General features: G+C 38.4%; 1 protein-coding gene across 4 annotated transcripts in view; it reads left to right on the top strand.

Moving 5' to 3' along the window:
• Positions 1-24841, top strand: part of ST6GALNAC3 (ST6 N-acetylgalactosaminide alpha-2,6-sialyltransferase 3) — a 535005-nt gene that overhangs the window by 420102 nt on the left and 90062 nt on the right. Inside the window, exon 4 of one of the 4 annotated variants that reach the window (XM_019448846.2) lies at positions 24550-24703. The exons of the other annotated variants lie outside the window; for them this stretch is intronic. Within the exon in view, the coding sequence (XP_019304391.1) occupies positions 24550-24559 (10 nt within the window). The 3' untranslated portion in view covers positions 24560-24703. Of the gene's footprint in view, positions 1-24549; positions 24704-24841 lie in introns of those variants that run through there. 4 annotated transcript variants of the gene reach the window in all.

Here is a 24841-nt window from a genome sequence, read left to right as displayed (position 1 = left end):
TCAGAAAATTAAAAATAGACCTACCCTATGACCCAGCAATAGCACTGCTAGGAATTTACCCAAGGGATACAGGAGTACTGATGCATAGGGGCACCTGTACCCCAATGTTTATAGCGGCACTCTCAACAATAGCCAAATTATGGAAAGAGCCTAAATGTCCATCAACTGATGAATGGATAAAGAAATTGTGGTTTATATACACAATGGAATACTACTTGGCAATGAGAAAAAATGAAATATGGCCTTTTGTGGCAACATGGATGGAACTGGAGAGTGTGATGCTAAGTGAAATAAGCCATACAGAGAAAGACAGATACCATATGGTTTCACTCTTATGTGGATCCTGAGAAACGTAACAGAAACCCATGGGGGAGGGGAAGGAAAAAAAAAAAAAAAAAGAGGTTAGAGTGGGAGAGAGCCAAAGCATAAGAGACTGTTAAAAACTGAGAACAAACTGCGGGTTGATGGGGGGTGGGAGGGAGGGCAGGGTGGGAGGGAGGGCAGGGTGGGTGATGGGTATTGAGGAGGGCACCTTTTGGGATGAGCACTGGGTGTTGTATGGAAACCAATTTGACAGTAAATTTCATATATTAAAAAATAAAAAAAAAAACAAACTAGATTTCATATACCTATACCTATAAAAAAATAAATAAAAAATAAATAAATAAACATTAAAAAAAATTTTTAAAGAATCGATGGAAATTTATAATATTGGGATTGTTTGGGATGATACTACAGGAATATCTTGGCTAGAATCATGAAAAAATGAGGATCCATTATTAATCTGACACTTTAAAATGTAAGAGCTGTTCTTGAGATACTGGAACTACATCAAAGGGAACAAACAAACTGATTTGTAAATTGTACCGATGAGATTTGAGTTAAGGGAATGTATTAGTTTCCCATTTCTGGTGTAACAAATCACCACAGACTTAGTGGCTTAAAACAACACAAATTTATTTTCTTGCAGTTCTGGAGGTACAAGTCAACTCCTAACTCTCTTGTCTCCTTTTTCTTTTTTATAAAGATCCTTGTAATTACATTGGGACTAAATAATCCAGGATAATCTCTCCAACTCAAGATCCTTAATTTAATTACAATTGCAAAGTCCCTTTTGCCATGTAGGGTAACATATTCACAGGTTTCAGGGCTTAGGATGTAGACATCTGTAAGACCAATATTCTACCTATCACAAGGAAGGAAGGATTTTCCCAACCTTTTGAATATCTGCCTGAATGTGGTGGAGAGTGTATTTCTTTTGTGAGGGCCAAGCCTGACTCTCCAGAGCACAGTTAAAACATGGTGGGCAGTCCTGATATGTCATCTGCTGCTAATGGAATCATAGGATTGGATGGCATAGATTTAACCCATGGCAAGTGAGGAGCTCTGGACAGGAACTTTAGAATGGGTGGTCTTAGTGAATTCAATTTACCTACATTTGTAGATATGATTTTGAGCTAAAAATAGTCTGTGTAAGCATGGGTTTTGATTCCTACCCTTCATCAAAAATACCTTGAGGACCTTGTGCAAGGTAATATGCTGGGTGCTGGGGAAGGTAATGCAAATGAGACACAGACCCTGCAGGTTAGCAGCCTGCTGCAGAGCACATATAACCTCAAGATATGTCATGATAAGAACAGTAGAGTGAGCCATGGGACCAGAAAGAGGGGCGCTAAAGAAAGAATGGTCCAAGAATTGGGAGCAGAAAGTGTGAAGAAGTACAGAGAAACTAGGGATCCAACAATAATAATACCAAATAGTTGTGTGGCATTTACTATATGTCTTTCGCTGGTCTACAGCCTCTGTATATATGAACTCAATCCTCAGAACTCAACTCTGGTGAGTTGACTTCCCAGGTGTAGTTTCTCAAACACATCTCCACTTCCCATACCTATTGCTACCACTCTAGTTCAGGACATAAGGTCTTTCTCCTAACTAATGTCTTTGCCCTCTTTCTTATCCTACACACAGTGATCCATTTATAAAATAAATCTAACCCTGCAACTTCCACCCCTTCAAATCCTGCCCAGAATAAAACATGAATTCCTTAACTCTCCATTCTAAACCCTGGAGAGTCTGAACTTGATCCTCCTCATTGACGTCACCTCCACCCTCTCTTTCCCTATTCCCTCTTACCATTGGCAATCCAGAAAGAGTGGATTCTGTCCACTGCAGGCAGCTGTGCTCTTTCACACCATGGACCTGCCCTCCATACCTCTTTCCCCCACGTAAACCCTGCTGTTGTTCAAGTCTCACCTTCAATGCCTGCTTCCCCTCAGGACTTCTTTGTCAGTCCCCTCCATCCTCACCTGTGTATGGTGCCCCTTTCCTTGTCTCCCATGTGCCCTGAACACAGCTCTGGCATTTATGCCTCTGCTCTCCCCAGTAGACTTGAAGTTTCTTTAGAGCAAGAACATAGAATTTGCATCTTCCCCTCTTCAGCCCTTGGCCAGTACTTGGCACATAAATGCCATTTGGCCTATGTTTGTTAAATTCCGCTAAACTGAGCAGAAACCCATATCCCCTTACTGTGACTGTGCCTTTTTGGCATTCAGAGAGTGGCGTTACAATCGTGGGTGACTTGAGGACACTTAAAAATGGAAAGGGCTCCACATCGAAGGCCTCTTGAATGTAGTGAAAACGAATATCAAAATCAATATGCCGTTCAGTTTAGGAATATGAATAAATGATTTCAATTGAATTGAATTTTCCTCTCAACATTAAGTGGTGGAACAAAATGAATTATTAGATAACATATTTGAAGTAATAGCTCTCTCCTGACTTCCACGATTTGTTTTTACTTCTCTTACAGACCTGTATACTCTGTGTCATGGCGATCCAGGAACTGTTTATCTCCCTTAACCTCCTAAAGGGCGCGTCTTAGGCTCCAAATTTGGAATTATTTCCTGGCGTTAGTCTCTTCTTTCCTCTGTGCTGACATAACATCGTTTCTTTTTCTTCAAATGATTGTTTTTACACGGAAAACCTCACACTTGTATGTTGTTATGATTTTTGTAGGGGAGGAGTTTAATAATATGGAAAATGGAATTAAAATTGTGAAAGATTGCCTCCATTCCTCCTTCAAATCCACACTGCCTCCCCTAGGTAAACTCTAGTAAGAGTCTAGTGCTTTACCTGTGGACATGCATACACATGCACACACCCTGGCTTACGTAGTGTTTGTTCTTTCTGCTGCTGTTGCTGCTTCTTAGATGGAATTATGCTGTCAGCATTAATCTGCCATTTGGGTTGTTTTTTAAATGGTATCTAACAATATGTTGTAGATATATCTATATACAGATACACACATACATACACATCTAAATGTGCATATACAGGTATGTACATATATACACTTTCTTCTTTCATTGTTTGCTCTAATGGATTTATGGTTTTTCCTTTTTGTTTTTGTTTTTTGCTTAAACTATTTGAGTTGGGTGTCAATAACTGGCAATTGAAAAAAAATCCTATTTTTTTTCCTTTTGTTACTGAATATATGTGACTTTCGGATAAATGCAAGATTTTTATTAGGAGAGATTCCTAGATGTTTGGTCAGGGAGTATGTGCATTTTATATTTTGACAGCTACACACTGACAGATTGCTTCCAAAAGGGCTGTGACTGGATAGTATCTGAGCTTACTCTTTTCACCACATTTTCAAAAATACTATCACTGTTTTTTACATTCACAAATGGGCAAAATATGACATATTCTTACTTTAATTTTTATTCTCATACTAGTGAGACTGATGAATTTTGCATAAGTTTCCTAGCCACATGTATTTCTTTTCTTGTGAATGGTCCTTTGTTCAGGTTTCTATTGGCTTATTTGTCTTTATAATTTTTTTGAAAGAACTCTGTATAAAATGAATAATAAACAATTACTGTATGTTATGCATGTTATAGGTATCTTCTCCTAGTTATCTTCTCATTTTGCTTATCATAGCCTTTCAGTATAGAAGTTTAAAAATATATATATATAATAAAATTAGTTTTTTCTTTGTTTTTTTCTAAGTCCTTTTATCGCTTTTTTTAAAGTTTGATATCTGCTGAGACAGATTCCAGTTAATTATGATTCAATTTCAAAGATCTATTTGAGATTCTTGAACATTTTCTTGTTCTGTATAAACTAATGTATCGCTTTTTCTATATCCTTCAACCCTTTGTCATTTGTTTGTTTTGTAGGAGAATCCCTCATTTTGATCTTCAAGTTCATTATTCAGTTTTCAACTATTCTTATTTATTAGGTGTATGGTAATTCTGTTTTTAATTTCCAAGAATTCTGCTCATTTATTTTTCAGAGATGCTAGTTGCTTTTATCATAGATAATATATTTTAATATTTATGATATTTTTAAAAAATGTCTATGTATATAATATACACTTTTTTTTCTTGCTTCTTCTGTTAACTTCTGTTTTCTTAGTGGTTACTTTTGTTTCTTGACTCAGTGACTTTTTTTCATGCTGTAGTTCCTCAAATGTTTAGTGTTTCATGCATGTTTGCTCATATTTGTATCTGAGGACCTTGATTGAAAAGTATTGATAGTGACATCTTATTTACTTAGCACAAATGAGAATTCCTATTGACCTAGCAGCAAATACAGGCTCTAATAACAGGAGCCTTAGTTCCAGGGACTGGACAAGACAAGAGAGACCCATAACTAGATGGGCTTCTGATTAAAGATAGTTCATAACCTCTTGTCTTGGCACAGAAGACCATAAGTTACCAAAGGTGCTTCTCCAAATTCCCACTTTATAAAGCTATACTTACAGCTTAATCCTAGAAGCAAACATTGAAATTGGCTGCTCCAAGAGCAGAGGATTGGCATAACAGACACACACACACACACAGATAAAAATTACCTCACCAACCACCCATACTCTACTACGTACAACCTTCATTACTATTCATCTGTGGTTAGTTGGGATTCTTCTGGAAAAATCACTGATTTTGGAGACTTTTTTATGTCTTTGGCTTATAGCAGAAACCTGCTAATTTTTTTATATTGGATGCATTCATATTTATCATTGTTATGTCCTCATGGTAGACTAGCACCTTATTATGATATCACCTTGTTTATCTCTAGTAATCCTTTTCCCTTAAACTTATTTTGGCTGATATCAGTACAGTGACACCAGTTTTCTTTGTTTAGTATTTACATGGTACATGGCACCTCATTGCTGTTGTAAGCACATATAACTTTTTAAAACCTAGCCTTAATAAATTGATCTTTTATTTTGGACTATTTTGTCCATTTATAGTTAATGGATATTGGGGTTTATATCCACCATTTTATTGTGTGTTTACTATTTGGCCCATTTGTTTTGGGCTTTTTTTGACCTTTGCTTTTTTGCATCCTCTTGGATTAATAAAGTGATTTTGTCATTCAATTTTTTCTATCACCTTATCAGTTTTACATTTTTAAACAAATGTTTAATGATTAGGAAATCATAATATTTGTAATGACTATTATGGCCTAATATAAAAGATGATTTTTTTACCTCTTCCATAGTAATGAGAGAACCTTAGAAAACTTTAACTTTACCCCTTTGTATTATTGTTGTCGTGCATTTTAATTCTGCATATATTTAAAATTCCCTAGATATAACCATCTACATTCAGTTATATTTGTCTACTTATTTATTTTTGTATTACTATGAATTTTTTTCTCCATTTCTCTATCTTCCTCTATGACATATTCCTTTGGCTTAAACAGCTTCCTTTAATATTCCCTTTAGTGCATCTTGCTGACAATGAATCGTCTTAATTTTTTTCTGGAAATGTTTTTATCTCCCCTTTATTTTTGAGGTACATTTTCTTTGGAAGTAGAATGTTAGGTTGATAGTAATTTTGAGCACTTTTAAGGTATTTTTTCATTGTCTTCTGGCTTACATCATTTCTACTGAGTAGTCACAAATTTTCTAATTGGGGTTCCTTTGAAGATTGTGTCTTTTCCCCCCCACCGGTTGCTTTTTTTTTTTATACTTTAACATTTTTACTAGCATCTGTATTCACAAATTTAGTTGCCTTTTTATTTAATAGTTCTTTTTTTAATTTAATTTACTTTTTTAAATTTACATTCAAATTAGTTATCATATAGTGCAACAATGATTTCAGGAGTAGATTCCTTAATTCCCCTTACCCATTTAGCCCATCCCCCTTCCCACAACCCCTCCAGTAACACCTGTCAGAAACGCTAACATTAACAACTCCCGTTGCTTTTAATATTTATTTATTTGTCTCTTTTAAAATCAGTTTTTCTATGATGTGCCTTACTGGTTTTTTAAAATACTTATTTTGTTTGTAGTTTGCTGAGCATTTTGAATTTGAGAATTAATGTTTTTCTTCAGGTTCGAGTGTTTTTTGCCACTATCTCTTCAAATATTGTTTCTTTTCCAATTCTTTACTCTCTTTCTGGTGTATCCACTGCATATATGTTATACTGTTTCTCTTTTGCTCTACTCTTGCCCTCTTCACATTCTTTTATCTCCCTGTGCTTCCTTTTGGATCTTTTCAGTTGTCTTCAGGTTCACTAATTTTGTACACAACTCTGTCCAGTTTGGTGTTATATGCATTAATTTAAATTTTACTTTAATATAGAACACTTTTTTATTTCTGGAATCCCCATCTAATTCTTTGTGCAGATTTTTGGGTGTATTTTCAACTGTGATGAAGGGTGAGAACTTCTTGTGCGTGACAATTGCCATCTAAATTAGAGGCAGTGGAAGGCTAGCATGGGTTTTAGTCCATCTTCCTATGTTCCAGTTGATTCTTTTGGATTCCAGTTTATTCTCACTGTCCTGAATTGCATATCTTTTTCCCCCCAAAATGTTTAACGTTTTAGACAGGAAGCTCCAGTACAAAACGAAGACATCCATCATACAATGAATTTTTAACCAGCTGTGTAAAGATACAAGTCACAGTTGTGTAAAGACAAATCCCTATAATGAACCATATATATATATATATATATATATATATATATATATATATATACACACACACACACACACATATGTTCATATATATACACATATATGTTCATATATAGGCACATATATATTGCAATGTTTATATGTATATAGAATGTAAATATGACTGACTCAAATTCTAAGTACCTGATAAAAACTCTAACATGTCATCGTTGATTTTCATATCAACCAGTTTTTGATAGTCTGTATCTTATAACACTAATGTCTGTATCACCTATGAATCTCTTTTTCTGTTGCCTATTTTTTTCCTCTTGGTTTTTAGACACATGACCCTGTCTCTTGTCATGCCTATAACGATTTTAATAAATGAAACACACTGAATGTAAATATCAAAGAAACCCCAGATATTATGACCTTGCATCAAAAAAGGATTATCCTTTACTCTGCTAGGGGGGTAGAGTTAAAAGCTATCTTAAGTCATTTAGAAAGGGCCAGTTTTAGGCTGGATTGAAGTTTTTATTAAATTAAATTAGATTAAACTAAAACTGAGTTTATATCTGGTTTCCCTGTCTCTAGTCCAGAGGCTTCCATTGCTTCCAATGAAGAGCTTGCTCTATTCACTAGATCCATTTACCATAGCTGGTCTTTGTCATCTCAGCATCCGGAGACTACAGAATTTTCCACTTCGCAGAGTTTGTAGCTTAGTTCTTAAGCCTCCTATTTTGTACACTTTCAGAATTTGGCACATATTTTGAGGGAGAGAGGATCAGTTCTCTCTTGAAGCTCCTCGAGTATCCAATTTTATAACTCCATCTCATCTAAGATGAGAATGTCTATTGGTTTCTGTATCCTCAACAATGGCCCTCTGCCCAGTGAAAACCCATAAACCCATTTTACCAGTCTACTCAGGCAAGAATCAGCACAAGCTTCCAGGGATAGTGCAGCTGAAGATTATTATTACACCTTTCTAAGAGTCTCCCCTTGCCATGCTTTTAACCTCTCCAGACTTCATTATTTCTGCAGCTGTGTATATCTTTAAACAGAGGATTTTTGTGTTTATTTTGCTTTTTTTAAATAACTCTTCTCAGTAGATGACTTGGTCTACCAAAAACTACCTTTAGCTATGTGAAAGAGAAATTCCTGTCAATCTATTCTTCTCTTCTTTATGTCTTCCCAAATTCCTATCAGTATATTGCTCTATTAGGACATCTGGTTTTCTTGTCTTATGGCTTTTATAATGGTTTGTAATAAAGTCGTATCAGTAGTAATTTCAGAAGGAAGACGGGTTTACATGTGCCTTCAGTAAGCCATCTTGAACTAGAAGTCCCGTAACATTTTGAACTTTCTGCCCTATATTATAGTTATTTGATTACATCTATCTCTATTAAGATATTATAAATTTCTTAAAGGTAAAGACATATATTATTCATGTTCATACTTGGCATAATAGCATGTGTAATCACAGATAGTAGATGCTCATCATTTACTTCTTAAATAAATCATGAAATAAGTGAATAAATGACCTCTTGATGTTCATGGTCTGCCTTTATTGGTATCTTTCACATTATGAACTGTATTGCCTTTAAAAATATTTTAAAAATTATATATAATATTAGAAGCAAATATTTTGTTTCTTTACAGAGCCTGGTATAGTCTATGCCCTTAAACAAAACTTAAACAATAATAAAAACAATTTTTTCTCCAGCTTCTGGGATTTCTCAAAGAGAATTCTTTAAATATGAAGAACTTTAATCACCTAGTCCCTTTAGATTTTATAGTAGTTCAAAAAATATACTTTTTAAATTCCTGATATATATATGTCAGTTCTCTCCTAACACTTCTTTCCCTTTAGAAAAGAATAAAAAATCACATGAAAAGGGAAATTGAAGAGAAATGTTACCTAACACATAAAAAGTCACACTTTTCAAAGATTATATTTCCATTTCTACATAATGTACTCTCATTATGAAATCATCAGTGCATTTTTTAGTCATAAACAAGACACTGAAAAGAAAATGAATAGCACTGGAAATGGCTTTCTGGAAAGTGACATCTATTCCAACAACCTCAGAAAAAAAAATGAACCTTCTGAAATATTAATTGATCATAATGAGGAGGCCAAACTTTAGATAAACAGAGGAGCCGGGGAATATTTCCCACAGGCTCGCAGCTTGTTGTTAAGGCACCTGTGAACACTGGCTTTGAATTTAAATTTAAAAGTAAATAAAAATAGATCAGACTATCAGACTGTCAACTTAAAAACTTCAATTGGGAATGCCATGCTTCTGTTCCTTTGCAATTCAAACACAGAGTAGGAAGGAACATAATTGTGCTAGAAAATAAAATTGCCATGATTCCTGGCCATCAGAAAGGCCTTTCAAAAAGAACCGCCTCTGCTTTCTTCCCTAACTTAGAAATGAGTTACAGATATAGGTCATCCCAGGAGCCAATGAACAAATGCCCAGTTATTTTGGCAGTATTCCAACTCTGTCAAGAGAACCTTAATCTAATGTCTTCTTCATAACAGGTACAGGAGACAGGGCCACTACCTACAAAGTTCCAATCCCAGTTAGTCTTCATATTCTAGAATTCTCCTTTGACATTACACCTGAGTATTTCATTTTCCATTGGACCACTATTTATATAACTTGTTTGCAAGGAAACAAACAATTTATTCAGCCCACTTCCTTCAAACACCAGACTTTCATTACCAGAGGTTTCTGGACAGCTTTCCAGAAAGGGCCTAATATGCAATGGAGTTAAATATGGAAGACCATCGAATTCCAAGCTCAAGAGTAAATGCCAAAAACAGTGACAGGTTCTGTATCTGTGCAGTGCTTCAGAGTATCCAGAAAGAGAGGCCTAACATTTCTTCATCTTCACCTACATTGTGTTCTGAAGTTGCTGCCACTGTATTTGGAACAGCATAAACTTAGAGCAGCAAAGGCTCATCTTAGCCCTTCCTTTGTGTGTCTTTCCATAATAGAGCTTCCCTTTTTCTCCAGCATGTAACCTGTCCCTGTGGTTCACAATCTTCCCCACTTTTCTCAGGGGATTAGTGGGCACACAACATCCTTTCCCAGCAGTGTTTATCAAGCAGTGAACTCTAGAACCAAACCTATTTAGGATCTGGTCTTAGAAACCTAAATACCTGTGGATACAACTTCAGGTAGTTTCATACCTAGAGAGTGGGCTGTAGCCCTTTCCAAATATTCATGCATGAAGCTCATTAGTAATTTTCCTCTCTTAGTAACTGAAGATAAATCCTTTAATTTGAAGTGGCCTTAACACTAATGAGCCATGTCATTATTCTGGAATCCTTTAAGTTGTTTTTTTCCCCCATTGTCTAAGTGAGGTAGAAATTAAAGACAGCCCCCATTAGCTCTCTATATTTTCTGAAGCATCTGCTCCTACTTACAAATTGATCCATCCTAGATATTTATTTGTCTGTAAATGTCATGGAGTCAACACTTCGCTTTAGACACTTTTTCCCCCAATCACAAAATTTCTTTTAAAAGTTCCGTCAATAACATCATTTGCAATTTAAATGCTTTAAAAATATGATCCTTCCTGCTGTGTTTTTGAATACTTCCTTCATATTTAATTGCTATAGACACTTTAGTTCCTAATTAAACTTTATTGTTTATGATGTTGCAGTCATTAATAGACATGATGGGGGGGCGGGGAAATGGCTAGTTCTAGTAAATTCTCTGGCTGCTAATTCTAGTCTGAACCTTAATACTTTCCAAAGCAACAATGAACTCACAGGGCTGAGAGGAGGATGGGTAGAAAGTGAGACACAAAGCAAGTACATAGTTCATGTTTTTGAGGATTTACTAGACATTCTGGAAGACAAGCTTGAATTGGACTTGAATTGAATTGGACTTCCTGATTTGTAGGGGAGATTAGCTTAGAAATAGCATCTCAAACACTTGAAAGACGAATATCCTCATTTTTTAAGGCTCCTTTCTCCAGCACATCCCTAGGTTTTGCACTGGTGACAGAGAGGAGCATATATTGCACACACAATGCTTGCCTCATCCTCAGAGCCTTAAATGACTTTTATTGTGAGAGAATGGAGACACTTGATGAATCTGATGGGTTTTGGTCATGGAAAGATTTGCTATGAACCATTGCACCAAGGTTGAAATGCCCAAGAGGCTGACAAGCTTATTGCCCATTTCGGAGATTAAATAGTTTTGGAAAAATTTTCTCCCCTGGCAGTTGTAATTGTGTCTGTGAAATAAGTGTTCATTCTGCTTGAGCACCGTGGTTTAAATGCTTGCTTCTATATTTTCCCCCAGTGGATTGATTCTAAAAAGGTCTGTTCAGATTTCCCTGTACCAATGCAAATTAACCCATGAACTCGATAACACATCCTCCTAACCCCCCACATCCTTGCCATGTCCCATGCTAATGGGTAATCAGAGACACTGCCAAGTCCCTTTATCATGGATTATCTTTGAAGCTGTTCGAAGGCAGGGAAAGGGGCTGAAAAATCTTCCAGGTTAATGATGTGGTTATAGGAAGTGGACAAAAGGTGCTATCAGTAACCTTGGAAGTCTTCAGCTGCCAGAGGAGCACTCATGAGTAAATAAAGTGGTCTTTATTTACTGGGACTTCCAAAGCATGTGGGAGGCCCTCAATTTCCCCCAAATAAAATAAGGTGAGGGTAGCATCTCAAGAAGACGGAAGAGTGTACAAGCATAAAAAAAACACAGGTTCATCATAGACAAATCATCTAACTATTCCCTGACTTTGCCCGGGGTCAACATTGCATATTATTCTACTAACTGTTGGAAAGTATCTGACCTTTTGAGTGATTTGGAATGTTTCTGTTTCCAGCCTGGGTGGATAAAGATCATTCTGTTTTAACACAGACCACAACATATTCCTCTTCCACAGACAATCAACACCTAGAATTCTTAGGTGTACCATTTTAAAGAAGCCTCAAAATCATACCTCAAAATTGAGTGTGAGAATATCCAAGAAACCTGGAGGCGGTTAATAATATTTATTTCTGAGCATTCACTATATCCCTGGGACTGTGCTAAGTCTGTGAGTGATTATTGTATTTAATCCTATAACAATTCTGTAAAGTAGTTTCTAGTACTATCCTGTGGAAACTGATCCTCAGAGAGATTAAGCAACTTGTCTGAGGGCACAGAGTTAGTAATTAGTTCAAACAATTTGAACCCAGGTATTCCCGATCCGAGAATGTGAGCTCAGATTATAAACCTATTGTGCCTTCCCTTTAATCCTCAGTACCTTGAGAAAGGAGGATGAGCTGATGCCAGAAATAAGATGACTTTACTAATTAGAAATGTCTACTATATGAGGACCTGGATGGGGCGGGTCTGGTTTTTGTACCATTGTTTTCATCGAGATGGCTTCTCACTAACTTCGAAAGTATTTTTTGTGGTTCCAGAACATCCTAGGATGGTGTTTTTACCCCTATTACCTTGTTCAGGTACCTTTCTGTCTCTACTTTTATGAACTGTCAGTGCTGACCAGCATCCATGCCTGAGAGGAAGTGGGTGTAGTTCCAATATATGAGTGAAATGTTCAGATGACTGTTGGGATTAGCTCAGCATCACATCCAAACCTGGAACCAGTTGTTAACTGAGTGACAAAACAACATGAAAGAATCTATGCTGAATATGGCCCGAGTCATACTAGATGTTGACATTAGGCGGATCCTTTTTTGAGAAAAGCAGAAATTAGAATAGACAACAGAACTTGAAATATAAGTATTAAAAGGTCATGAAAATTTACAGTTAAAGGCACATCTTATTCAAAGGAAATGAATAAGGTCAAATAAGATCAAATAAGGTCAAATAAGATAAGGTCAAATGATTGGTGTATAGGCATTTGAACTTGAAGAAGCAGGTTGATGGCTGTTTTCTTAGATTTTAACGAACCAGAAGTGAATAATTATTATATGGATTTTTGTATGTTGTAAGTTCATGTGTCAAGGGCAAACATCTACAAAATCAGAGGATGTTCCTTTTACTTTCACTGCCTACAAGTTTCTGTCATTCTTGGCTGCGTGTGTTTCCTTGCTTGGTTTATCCAATTCTTTTCCTCCTTCCCTAGTCCACCAAGTATTTAGATAGCAGAAGGTAGGGAGATCAGAGGCAGGTGCGGAAACCTTCCCTGTCTCACTTGGATTTTGTAGGGCTTAATGAACTAACATATTCTAAAGTGATTTTAAAAGGTGAAGTGCTATATAAGTGTCAAGCATGATTAAGTAGCAGCCAAGTTATTAGGCACCTGAATATTATGCATCTTTTCTGAATTTTAGAAAAATGGATGTGCATATGCATTTTCAAAGGCACTATTATTTAAATGATCTTCAGGCACTCAAATAAAAGTCTAGCCCAATTCTAATTATCTCTACTTTTCTCATACCAGTCATGTAGACCTTCAGAGTGGCATACTTACGCAACTCTGAGTAAGACAGATACAATTACCAATCTTGTGGAGTTTTCAGTGCAGCAGAGGAAAAACACACAGGATAATGCAAAATGGTAGTTGCCTTTCAACCTACACCTCATACTTCTAGCACAGGAGTTATTGAGGCCTAGTGTTTGGGAGTGTGAACTCTGGCCCAGACTCCCTGGGTCCAAACCCTCACTCCACTGCTAGCTAACTGACTTTGGGAAGCTGCTTTACCTCTCTTTGCGTTAGTTTATTTATGTAAAAACTGAAACAATAATAGTACCTATTTCATAGATATAAGGTGCTTGGAAAAGCAGTTCCAAACATGCAACAATTGTTTCTTCTTTTTTAATCTTTTTCGATGTTTATTTATTTTTGAGAGAGAGAGAGCAGAGCAGAGCATGAGACACAGAATCCGAAGCAGGCTCCAGGCTGTGAGCTGTCAGCACAGCGCCTGATGTGGGGCTTGAACTCACAAGCAGAGAGATCATGACCTGAGCCGAAGTCGGACCCTTAACCAACTGAGCCACCCAGATGCCCCAGCTGGGGCCCAACTTCTTAAATGTTGGCTATTATCATTTTAATTGTCATTAATATGATTCAAGCAGTTTCCACCCTTGGATAGAGAAATAATAAATAGAATTGGTGGTCATTTTCCCAGGACTCATATGACATTTGGCAGCTTACAAGGCCATTTACTTATAATATTAACCAATGGTTGTTCGGCAGTTGCTGTTTGCCTGGATCCTCACAACTTGGTGAGTTAGCTTAGCAGAGTGGTAGCTTTTATTTTTGCCTTATCTGTTCAGCGGGATTTGAAACCCCTTGTAATAATTCACTCTAGCCACTACCTTTTACCCCACATACAAAATGGGGATGACCCCGTGCCTGGTCAGTCACAGACTTCTCATCCTGAGGGAAGCATTTGAACCAGCATGGCTGATCTGAGGCCTCCCTTGGAATACAGGAGACAGATTTGATTTGAACTTGAAGAAAAAAACAGCTTTGCTTCTGGGTTCATGATTCTAGAAGAATGTGAAATTAGGGTTACAAGTGGCCAAGTTCATTCAAGCGAAGAAGATATGGCTGCAATACGAGAGAATGAAGCCAAGCAGAGCAGGGCTGAGCTGTGAGATTGAGGAGGAAGGGAAGTTCCGGTGGCTCTGAGTCTCGATTGTAGCGTTTGAGGCCCAGATCCCCATCCTTTGGTTTGGTCAGATAACCCAATATTCCTCTCAGCCATATAAGCTACAAAAAACTTGTTCTGTGTGTTCTCTTAAAATAATTTGAATTGGTTCGTCTTTTGTGACTTAAAGGATTCTCCTAAGACAAATACTATAATCCACCCATTTTATGGGTAAGGGAATTGAGGCTCAGAGAGGTTAGGTGTCTTGCTCATGAAAATCACAGTACCAGTGGTTTTCAGAGCCAGAACTTCATGTCCCATTGAATGACCCCAAATGCTATATGCCAGTAAAGACAGCAAGGCCTCGCGAGGATCTTGGAGAGGAAGCTGGTTATTAATGAAAGGGGCAGAGAAATTTCAAGGCACCGTCCGATCATGGCTATCCACATAGGTAATTCATTCACTGGTTCATCAAACACTTGATCAGTCACTAACAAACAACCTAAGACAAGCTGTCTAGATAGAGGACATGAGTGATCGCAGGTACCCCTGGCTCTCCTGGGTACCTGTCTGCTCTCAGCTACTGCTGGCCCGACAAGGGGTGAGAAGCCACAGAGCCAGCCTACCCGTGTTTTCCAAGTTGCTATTCCGGTGAATGTGATGTATGCGGTACATGTCCAACACTTGGGCCTCTCAGAAAATTGATTATGGATCTTGCCTCTTCCTTAAAAAGCAGGCTTTTTTTTATTTAGCAGGCTTTTATTAGCATGTGTAAATACGGAATAACTTCTGAATGCAAATATGGATGACATTTTATTTTTCTGACATGTTTGGAAGCAGCCTGGGGCAGGGTGGCAGTGAATCAGTAAACCTCATGGGTACACTGCACTGGGAATTCATCAAATGTGCACACAACTAATGGGCTGATGCCATATGTTCCATAATAGCATGTTTGCTAACATGGGACTGGGCTGCCCGATTGTATGACAAAGCTGCCATGTCAGTTTCTTGATGTATAGAAACAGGCTCTGCTAGCCAGATGTAGAAATCTAGCAAGGTCATTTGAGGAGTAATTTCCATTTTGTGTGCTTCTTTTCCCCCTCATTGACTGTAAGAGAATGTGATGTGCCTCATTACAATGTGATTCCAGGTGCATAACACAATAATGACCTTTATGCCAAAGACTGAAGTTCATGTAATTGATAAGATAGACTCCCATTTGGTGATGTTGGAAACCATTAGCCAGAGGCAGAAACTGTGTTAACTTCTTGACATAGGAGGTCACAGGTCAAGGTCAAGACCCAGGCTGCAGCCGTTTCTGGACTCAGAAAAAAGAGGAGAGCAGTGCTGCCTGGCAGCCTCTGTGAGAGGTAGAGATGTCCCAGAGCCTGTGGAAAGTGAAGGGAAGACTTAGGGATCAAGATGGGAACTGAAGAAGGAGCAGCAGATCTCCATGGAGATGCGCCTGGGTGGTGGGTTTGCCCATGCGGGAGTGCTGTGATAGCCATCCCCTCCCTTTCTCCTTTCAGGTCCTTACTGATTTCCTCTGCTTTGCATCTGACCCAAAATTATAGTGTCTCTATAGAAGCATTGCTTCTTTTTCTCTCCTGAATCCAAGATTGGTGGTGCTCAAGTGGGAAATTAAAGATTTGTTACAGAGTCTTTAGAATAACTTGGGAAAGTTAGGATTCCATTTTCCCTCACCCAGGTCACCCAGGGAACCGGTTTCCTGCCAAAGTCATGTGTGGCTTCTGCCCTTTATTGAAAATAGCCGAACAAATCAAGTCCTTCACTGGGTGATTCTGGCTATTGCATCAGCTGTCATTTTGTTAAACACACATTTACAAATACATTTGTTCTTTATTGTTTTTTGTAAGTTTATTTATTGAGAGAGAGAGAGAGGGAGAGAGAGAGCATAAGTCAGGGTGGGGCAGAGAGAGAGAGGGAGAGAGAGAGTACCCCAAGCGAGCTCATGACCTGAGCCAAAGTCAAGAGTTGGATGTTTAACTGACTGAGCCACCCAGGCGCCCCTCCAAATGCATTTGAATACCCAAAGCTGCTCCGGACCTCAGGCCCCTTCCCAACTGTGTGCAGCTTTATCGGAGTCACTCATGGCCAGCTTCTGCTCTTGCTCTTTTTCCTGTTTCACTCTGAGGGAGGACACGATGTCTCATATCTTCACAAACTACAGGAGCCCAAACCTAATGTAAAAAACCAAGCAATGAAAAGGGAAAGTAAAAAGTCACATGTTATCTGAAATCTGGAGCTTAAAAAATAAAGAAGTAATAAAGAACCAGAATGAGAATGCATTCGGTCAGAGGGAAAGAGAGAGAAGTGGGAATTTGGGGGCGTTAAGCAAAGGAAACGAAACGGCTAAAATGATCAATAAAATGGCTTGTTTGTTCGTTTGTTTGTTTACATCTCTGGAGTTATAAGCATCTCAGCCTGACCATGAGTTAATAGTTTTTTAGGAGGGGCCTATCGTGTGTGTTTATTGATATTTGATTTCCAGAGCTTCTAGCTCAATCGGGGACAAAGGCTCTATGTTATACTAATGCTCATAGATGCATAATGCCTTTTTAAAATATTGCCAAGTCTGCTGTCATTTCAGGACCCCAGAGACTCTGCCTATTAGGATGGCAGGCGAGTGAAGAAATGAGTTGGGCAGAGAGGTGGCGGGGGTTAATTTCATATTTGTCATGAGATCTTGCATGATTTCCCTAAAAGATATTTAATTTCCACTGGGCATAATAACTTGCAGCTGCCGGAATATGCTGTATACTAGTGGTGAGTTCTTGTCTTTGGAGATTTATGCAAGTCGTTATTTAAAAATAGAGATCCGGGAGTTACAGCTGGCTAATTAATCTACCACTAAGGAAAGCTAAGCAAGTGACCCACTTAACTGTTTCCAGGAACCACGTCTTCGCTGAAGCGAACTTTCACAAATGTCTTAACACAGAGAACCAAACTGATACCACCCTGTCACATTTTATGATCTTCTCACAGCATAGGTGTCTGTTGTTCGTCTCCCTTTCTTTCCCAGGGACACCACTCATCCGTACACAACTTGAATTCCCATATGCTTCACCGCCTGTGTCCTTTATCCCGAGGATGGACGCCAAGGCTCTCCTTCCTTAGTGTCTTCTTTCTCTGGATCAGTCACCTACTCAGGCAACACCCTCAGTGCCTGTCTCTTACCACAGCAGCTCCAGGCCTCTGCCTGACTTCAGAGGGTTCCCGTAAGAGACACAAGCCTGTGTTTGCTCATAGTTCCTCTACTTTCTCCACATGCACGTTCCTCTCCTGGCGTAATGGTCTCTTTCCTTTCATACTGTCCCTTTACCCAGGTCACCTTTCCATTCCTCTCTCAGCGTGAATATGGTCTGTACATCCTACAAAGCTGCACTCCATCTATCCCAGGCTATATTGAGTTTTCTCCTGAAACTTGACAACAGAGTTGATATAATTAGGCCATGACACATTTTTATCCTTTGGTCTGTGAGTGCCCTGATCTTATTTTTAAATCAATCAATTAATTACTGTATTATGTTTATTCCTCTTCCCCTCCTCTACATAGACAGGCATTCTGTTGTATTTTATGTGCATTTTTGATTGCATACATCTTTGCCAAATAATTATTATTGTTTGTATTTTGATTTACACAAATGGTATATATTACATTTTATCCATTTCTTACTTTATGCACTATCTTTTAAAGTCTGTGTGTGTCTCTAACTCTGGGCTGTTTCATACTCCATGGTAGGCAACCTCTCCACTTTCTCCATGGTATACACACACAGGTCGCCAACTCTCTGGATCTCCCTTCTCTGAAATCCCTTGGTATTCATTTACCTTACAGCTTAACTATATGCTGTTTTTTTTTTTTTAATTTTCCTATGAGTGTTTCTTGCTTTCTTGTTGTCTTTTGTGTAACTCCTTAAAGATCAGGGACCACCTCTTGTACTCTTCCTTTCCCCACTACACCCATCCCTACCTCTGTAGATCTTCTTTGGAACTGGGTGCATAAATGGTGCTCAATAAATCCTTGTTTATTTAGTGAATTGAATAGTGTGACTCCATAAGGATAAGTTATTGTCTCTTCCTATTCATATCTCCAGTGTCTAAACTAGTGCCTGACACGTTGCAGGTGATCAAGAGATTTGTTTGAAGCAAATGGGTATCTTGTCTTTCACATGAAACAAAGGAATATGGAATCATGGGGTACACAGAGGTCAAGATAGTACACTCTAGTTTCTAATCTGCCACCAACTAAGTATACAACACCTGGCATGTCAGAGAACTTCTCTAGGTCCTGGTTAAACTGAATGATTTCACGGATCCTTGTTCGCTCTAACTTGCTAAGCTTCTGTGACTTCACTAACAATTTTTCAAGTAAGAGAGTCTTCAGTATGAAATCACCTGCAAGGAATACAGAATAGACATACTCAAGACAATAGAGCATGGAAGGGGTAGAGGTGAGAGAGCAATCTTATGAGTTCTGATCTTAGGCTCACAGAATGATTGGGAGGACAAAATTCTTGCCACCTGTAAAGTGATTAGAAAAGTATCTAACACATGGTGTGCCTATGTGGCTCAGTCGGTTAAGCGTCCAACTTCAGCTTAGGTATGATCTCACTGTTCTTGGGTTTGAGCCCTGCATTAGGCTCTGTGCTGACAGCTCAGAGCCTGGAGCCTGCTTTGGATTCTGTGTCTCCCTCCCTCTCTGCCCCTGCCTCTTCTCTCTCTCTCTCTCTCTCTCTCTCTCAAAAATAAATAAACATTAAAAAAAGAAAAGTAACACAAAATAAGTGCTCTATAAATCTTTACGATTATTTTTATAAATTTAGGAAAATCTACTAGCCTTTGTTACAATCTTATGTCTGGCATTTGCAAATCTGGACTTCATGCTTATGTGCAAACAAAGCCCCAGAAATTCTAGTGTCATTGCTGAAATTAACAGTTTTCTTTTATAGGACAGTAATCACCAGACAACAATCTGATTTCTTTTAGGCCCAAACTGTTGTCTTTTTGGTAATGGCCAAGTTCTAATTTTCATGGCTTTTGTAAAATGAAGCAAAGGAGTATTATCCTTCAAGATCATGTAGCAGCCAATAAAGATGTTAGGACAAGAATTCTGAGTTTTGTGTTTGCTGTCTATCAAAAAAATAACTGTTTTTCTGTAGAGCAATCACTTGGAAATGGAAACAGAATATGAATGTGTTAATATCTTATGCAGATGTTATTTTTCCCCTTAGTAGGGAAGAAGTAACTAAATAATCTAATTTGCTTTCTCTTATCTTTAGGGAAGTGAATTCAAATATTGGACAAACCATTATTAAAATTCTGAGCAGCTTTTAATGCATGAGCTTGTTTTTTGCTATAAGGCTCCTTTTTCTCTAGGTCAAGAGGTAAAGCTATTTGTCTAAAAGAAAAAAAAATTAAATAGTATTGGTGATGGGCTACAGGTTTTATAACTTAACTATATTTGCTTCATGAGCAAAAATAGCATTTAGTAACTATTTTATTCTACTGTTACTGGACAATAGAAGTCTTAAACAGCATTTCAGTTTGATGCTTTTACATAAAAATCCAATATGTGAATTTGTCTGTCATCTAAAGGTTAAAAAAAAAATCAGGTAAAAATACAAAATGGGAACTGGGAACTGCAAATGAACTGGAAATCTTTAACCAAGGAAAGATTAAAACTTCTACTCAAAAAGTTGGAGAAACAGGTAAAATGACCCATTACAAACAACATAGGAAATAACTATGAATCATTGGTTTGAGAACTCAGAAACACTGGAATAAACTACGACTTACACGGTGAATGGGGAATTTCAAAAAACACTTTGTCTTTTTGGTTTTGTTTATTTTTGTTGTTGGTGGTGTTGGTGGTGATGGTTTTGGGTATTTCTGGATGCATAAACTTAATTTAGGAGGGTACCAAAAATTTGTATTAAAGTAAAGATGAGCTGTGTTCTAATAATGTCTTTCTGTTTTCTCAGGTAGTTCTCAGCTAAAGCTGTCATTTATTTCCATATGCTGTAAAGTGAAATAAAATATACGTCTTGGGGTGCCTGGGTGGTTCAGTTGGTTAAGCGTCTGACTTCAGCTCAGGTCATGATCTTATGGTTCGTGGGCTCAAGCCCCACATCCAACTCTGTGCTGACAGCTCAGAGCCTGCTTTATATCCTCTGTCTACCTCTCTATGTGCCCCTCCCCAGCTTTCTCTCTCTCTCTCTCTCTCTCTCTCTCTCTCTCTCTCTCTCTCAAAAATAAATAAACATTAAAAAAAACTTTTTTTTAAGATATAGATTTTGAATAGCCAGGATGGATTGCCATGAAAATTAAAGGAGATGTGTGGAAGGCAATCTGAAAAATCTAAAGTTCTATACACATATTTGTTTCTGTTGTTATCGTATTCAGTAAAAATCAGAACAATGCCTATGATGTATCAGGAGCTACTTTAGGCACTGATGATTCAGAGAAATGATAATACTGATCTTTACTTTCAAGGATTTATGATTATATTGGGGAAATAGAGAATGTCAAATGTATTGTAAGTGCAATAAAAGAGACAAGCCAGGTGCTTAGGAACATAGAATGAGATCCCTGACTAAGTTTTTAGAGTTAGGGATGTCAGAGAAAGTTAAGGAGAGGAGAAGAAGGGAGTCCCAGGTGAAGATGGCACGACTGTAGCCTTGAGTTGAAAAATAGCACAGTATATTCCCAGTCAGTAAAAGGATCAGTATGACTAGAGCTTAAAATATCAAGCAGAAAATAGCAAAAGGTGAGTCTCAAGAGGCCAGATCATAGAAGGCCTGTATATTCGGTTAAAGGTTCAGGTTTTACCCTGTTGGTGATGGAAACCCGGTGAGGCCAAGGCATAATGTAGGCACTCAGGGGGAGTACAGGAGGTTCATTCAAGGGTCAGGGAGAGCATGAGGAGGATATTGCTGTAGTCCGGGTGAAAGTCTGTGAGAGCAGGAACCTAGGCAGGGAGAATTGGATACAACAGAGAAGGCAAATCTGAAAGAGTAAAGAATGGCAATGTGTGGTGATTGATTTTGTGAGCACTGGTGAGGATGACCCTCAAGTTTATAATTTGACTGATTCGATGATTTGCAGTACAATTTATACACAGAATACTGAAGGAGAATCAGGTAGAGGGGATAAGATATATGTCCATTTTTTGGCCATGTTTATCTCAACATTTCTATAAGACATTTGATTGAAGGTGTCCAAGAGCCAATTGGATATATGGCCCTGACTTGTGAGCAACAGATCTGGGTAGGAAATTCAGATTTGTAAGTCATAAGCATAAAAGTAGTAGTTAAAACCCTCAGAAAAAAGGTAAAGACAGAAGCCTAAGAATGCCAGCATTGAAAAGTTGGGCCAATGAGAAAGCCAAGAAAAATACCAGGAGACAGTGAAATGGGGTCTGAGGTGACCCAGGGCAGTGTCATGTCACAGAGGCCAGAAGAGTAGAGGTTCAGGAAAGTGGTAAGATCCAAAGTGAAACCAAAGCAATGAAATCCAGTATAGGGACTTAAAACAAATCCTGTAAATTTAGAAAGCCATGACTTTAGGGGACCTTATTGGAGCAGTTTCACTACAAGGTGGCAGGAGAAACCTAACTGCAGTCAGTTGAGGAGTGAATCTGGGGCAAGTGAGCACAGTCTTTCTTTGCAGAGAATTTTGGATGGGAGGAAGTAGAGGGATAGGATGGCAGCTGGAGGAAATTCTGAATCAGGACCAGGTTATTTTAAGAGCAGAGTCGTTGAAGGAAGGGTGGAGGTTGAAGAGAATGAACCAATAGTGGGAAAAGGGAAGCCTACATGGTAAAAGAGAAAAAAAAATGATGTAGTGTGTTCCCAAGGAAAGTGGGAGAGGTGGCCCAGGCAGGGTGGGGTATCCATAGGAAAGGTTAGTCTTAAGCAGGAAGGACTTAAACTCTTAAGCCTCTGAGACTGGAAGGACAACTAGAAGGAAGAGAGAGGATGTGGGGGAGAAGGAGAGGCAGGTCATGCTTCAAGGATTTAGGACAGAGTTCATAGCATTTAGTTACTCATTCCCCTGAGGACCCATACAATGCCTTAGCAGATAAAATACCCTTCAGAAGTCCCTCATAATCCTTTCAGGGTTGCTGTCTCACCAGCCATTGAAACATTCCCTCTGTACCCTTGGTTCTCATGCTGCTCCTCTCCCATCTCCATGCATGGGCTTTTCTCCAGTGGTGCTGGATACCCCCAACACACAGTGTTCCCCTTGGAATACCCATTGATTGTCCTCATTCAAATAAATTATAAACTATTTCATTCCAAGATATAAATATCTGACACCCAACTAGCTGGGCCAACCTTCCCAGGAGCATTTGCCCTTTAGATGGATATTCTGGCTGTCAGGGGCCTTGCCTTATTAGACCTCACCCCTCCATTCAACCTTTCTTCCCACACTTCATCAATATGCATACTCTGCTCTCGTCGCACTTGTCTTCACTTTTTCAAAAAGTGAAGCACGTGGTATGGAAATCATATAGTTGGAATAACAGGACAGTGAAGATTTTCTGAGTCATCCCCATTGTCCTACCTGGCAGGGGAACACCTGTCACTCTGTACAGGCAGCTCTGTACAAAAGGGTGCTGCAGCTTCTGATACAGCATAATCCAATATACATTACCTCCATTCATTAGAAGATTTAACCTACAGATTAGGAGTACTCTTTACCCCTTAGTAGGGGTACTTCCCCTACTACTTAGCAGTAGTACTTCCTTAGTAGGAAGTTAGGAAAATTTGAATCAGCGCTGCTTTTTAAAAATCAAGCTTACTGCTGTTTGCTGGTTAGTGTTACAATCACAGAAGCAAAGACTAAGCCATTTTCTCCTTAAAAAAAATAGTGTTTTTCATTATGCCCAAACAATCTCCAAATGAATAGAAGAAAAAAATGCCCACAGGCGCTCTTGGGCTCAGCATCATACCCAGATGCCTTAACCCCAGATCTACTAGCTATGCACTGGTAATAAAATATCCCAGCGGCTCTGGTCTCTACTGAGTCTGGATCTAGAATGTACAACTTTATGATGAGGGGTACTGGTTTTAGAGTCAAACTGACTTGCTTCCTGACTTCACAACTCTGGGACATATCTCAGAGGGCTGTTGCGAGGATTGAGTGTGATCATGAATTTAAAGGGCTTAGCGTTCTTGCTAAGTACATAGTAAGTTCTCAATAAATGGAGGCTGCTGTTGAATTATTACTATTAACAATTCATGCTCTGATTTAAGAAACTGCCTGGCTTAACTGGCCTCAGGCAGAGGCTGGAACTGCTTTCTCACCCAGCTTCAGCTGTACGGCTGTAAAATGATGGGTTTCCTTTTTGGATATACCCACATGCTTACTTCTCTCTCATCACTGATGCTTACTGTCTGGAGTCATTAATGATTGGCCACTTAGGGTAATCGCTTCCCTGAGAACCAAATGTGCTTACATTCAGTGGCACCCACTGTAATGCAGTTACTTTTTTCCAATAATATTCATCTAGTAGATAGGCCCAGGATAAGTGAGGTCCATAATGATAAGCTACCTCCTCTTTGTTCATTTTGAAGAGACTCATTAGGGACAGTGGTCCTCAGCGTTAATGAAATGATAGCATCTAATTATAGAATTACAGTTATACACACAAGTGCCAGAATTAGGGGACTTGCCACCTAACAGGTAATGTCACTGCCTGCACCTTGCTCTTGTTCTTTAGGATGCCTCCACCTTGGTCCAGATCTCATCCTTTCCTTGGGCCTGTTTTGGGATTCAGCCATCTGCTGAATGCTGGTAAAAGCCTAAGCTATAAACAGCTTGCTTTTTGGTAGAACAACTCATGCCTGAGAAAGTTGATAATGATTTCAGAATTTCTTTTAATTGAGTTTTTAATTACAACACAGCAAATATCCCATTCATATGTAATTTTGACAAAGATGACAAGCAATTTCATATTCTTTGGAGATCATTTGACAAGTGTGGGAGCCTATATTAAATACCAACTGCCTTGTTTTTTGGACAGGAGTACCTGACAACCGCTTATTCAGGGAAGATCGGGAACTGGAGCATCTGGATCTCAATAAATTATTTGACAGAACAATCCAAGTGCTATAACACAAGCTGCTACTGGGAATGTAAATCTGATTGGCTGGCTTAGAATCTCGTTTTTCTAATTTATAGCCCACATATTATGAATTGGGATACTGTACAGCCAATGGGTGTTTGGACAGGTTTTACCATAAATAATTTTTTCTTTCTTTAGACTATCAGCACAACAGATAAAATATGCAAATAAGTTCTTCTGAAACACAAAG

This window comes from Panthera pardus, unplaced genomic scaffold, assembly GCF_024362965.1.
Source record: "Panthera pardus isolate Hobbes unplaced genomic scaffold, ASM2436296v1 HiC_scaffold_11, whole genome shotgun sequence".
In the NCBI taxonomy this organism is placed as follows: Eukaryota; Metazoa; Chordata; class Mammalia; order Carnivora; family Felidae; genus Panthera; species Panthera pardus.
The sequence above is the reverse complement of the archived record's forward strand: the minus strand, read 5'-3'. Positions and strand labels throughout refer to the sequence as shown.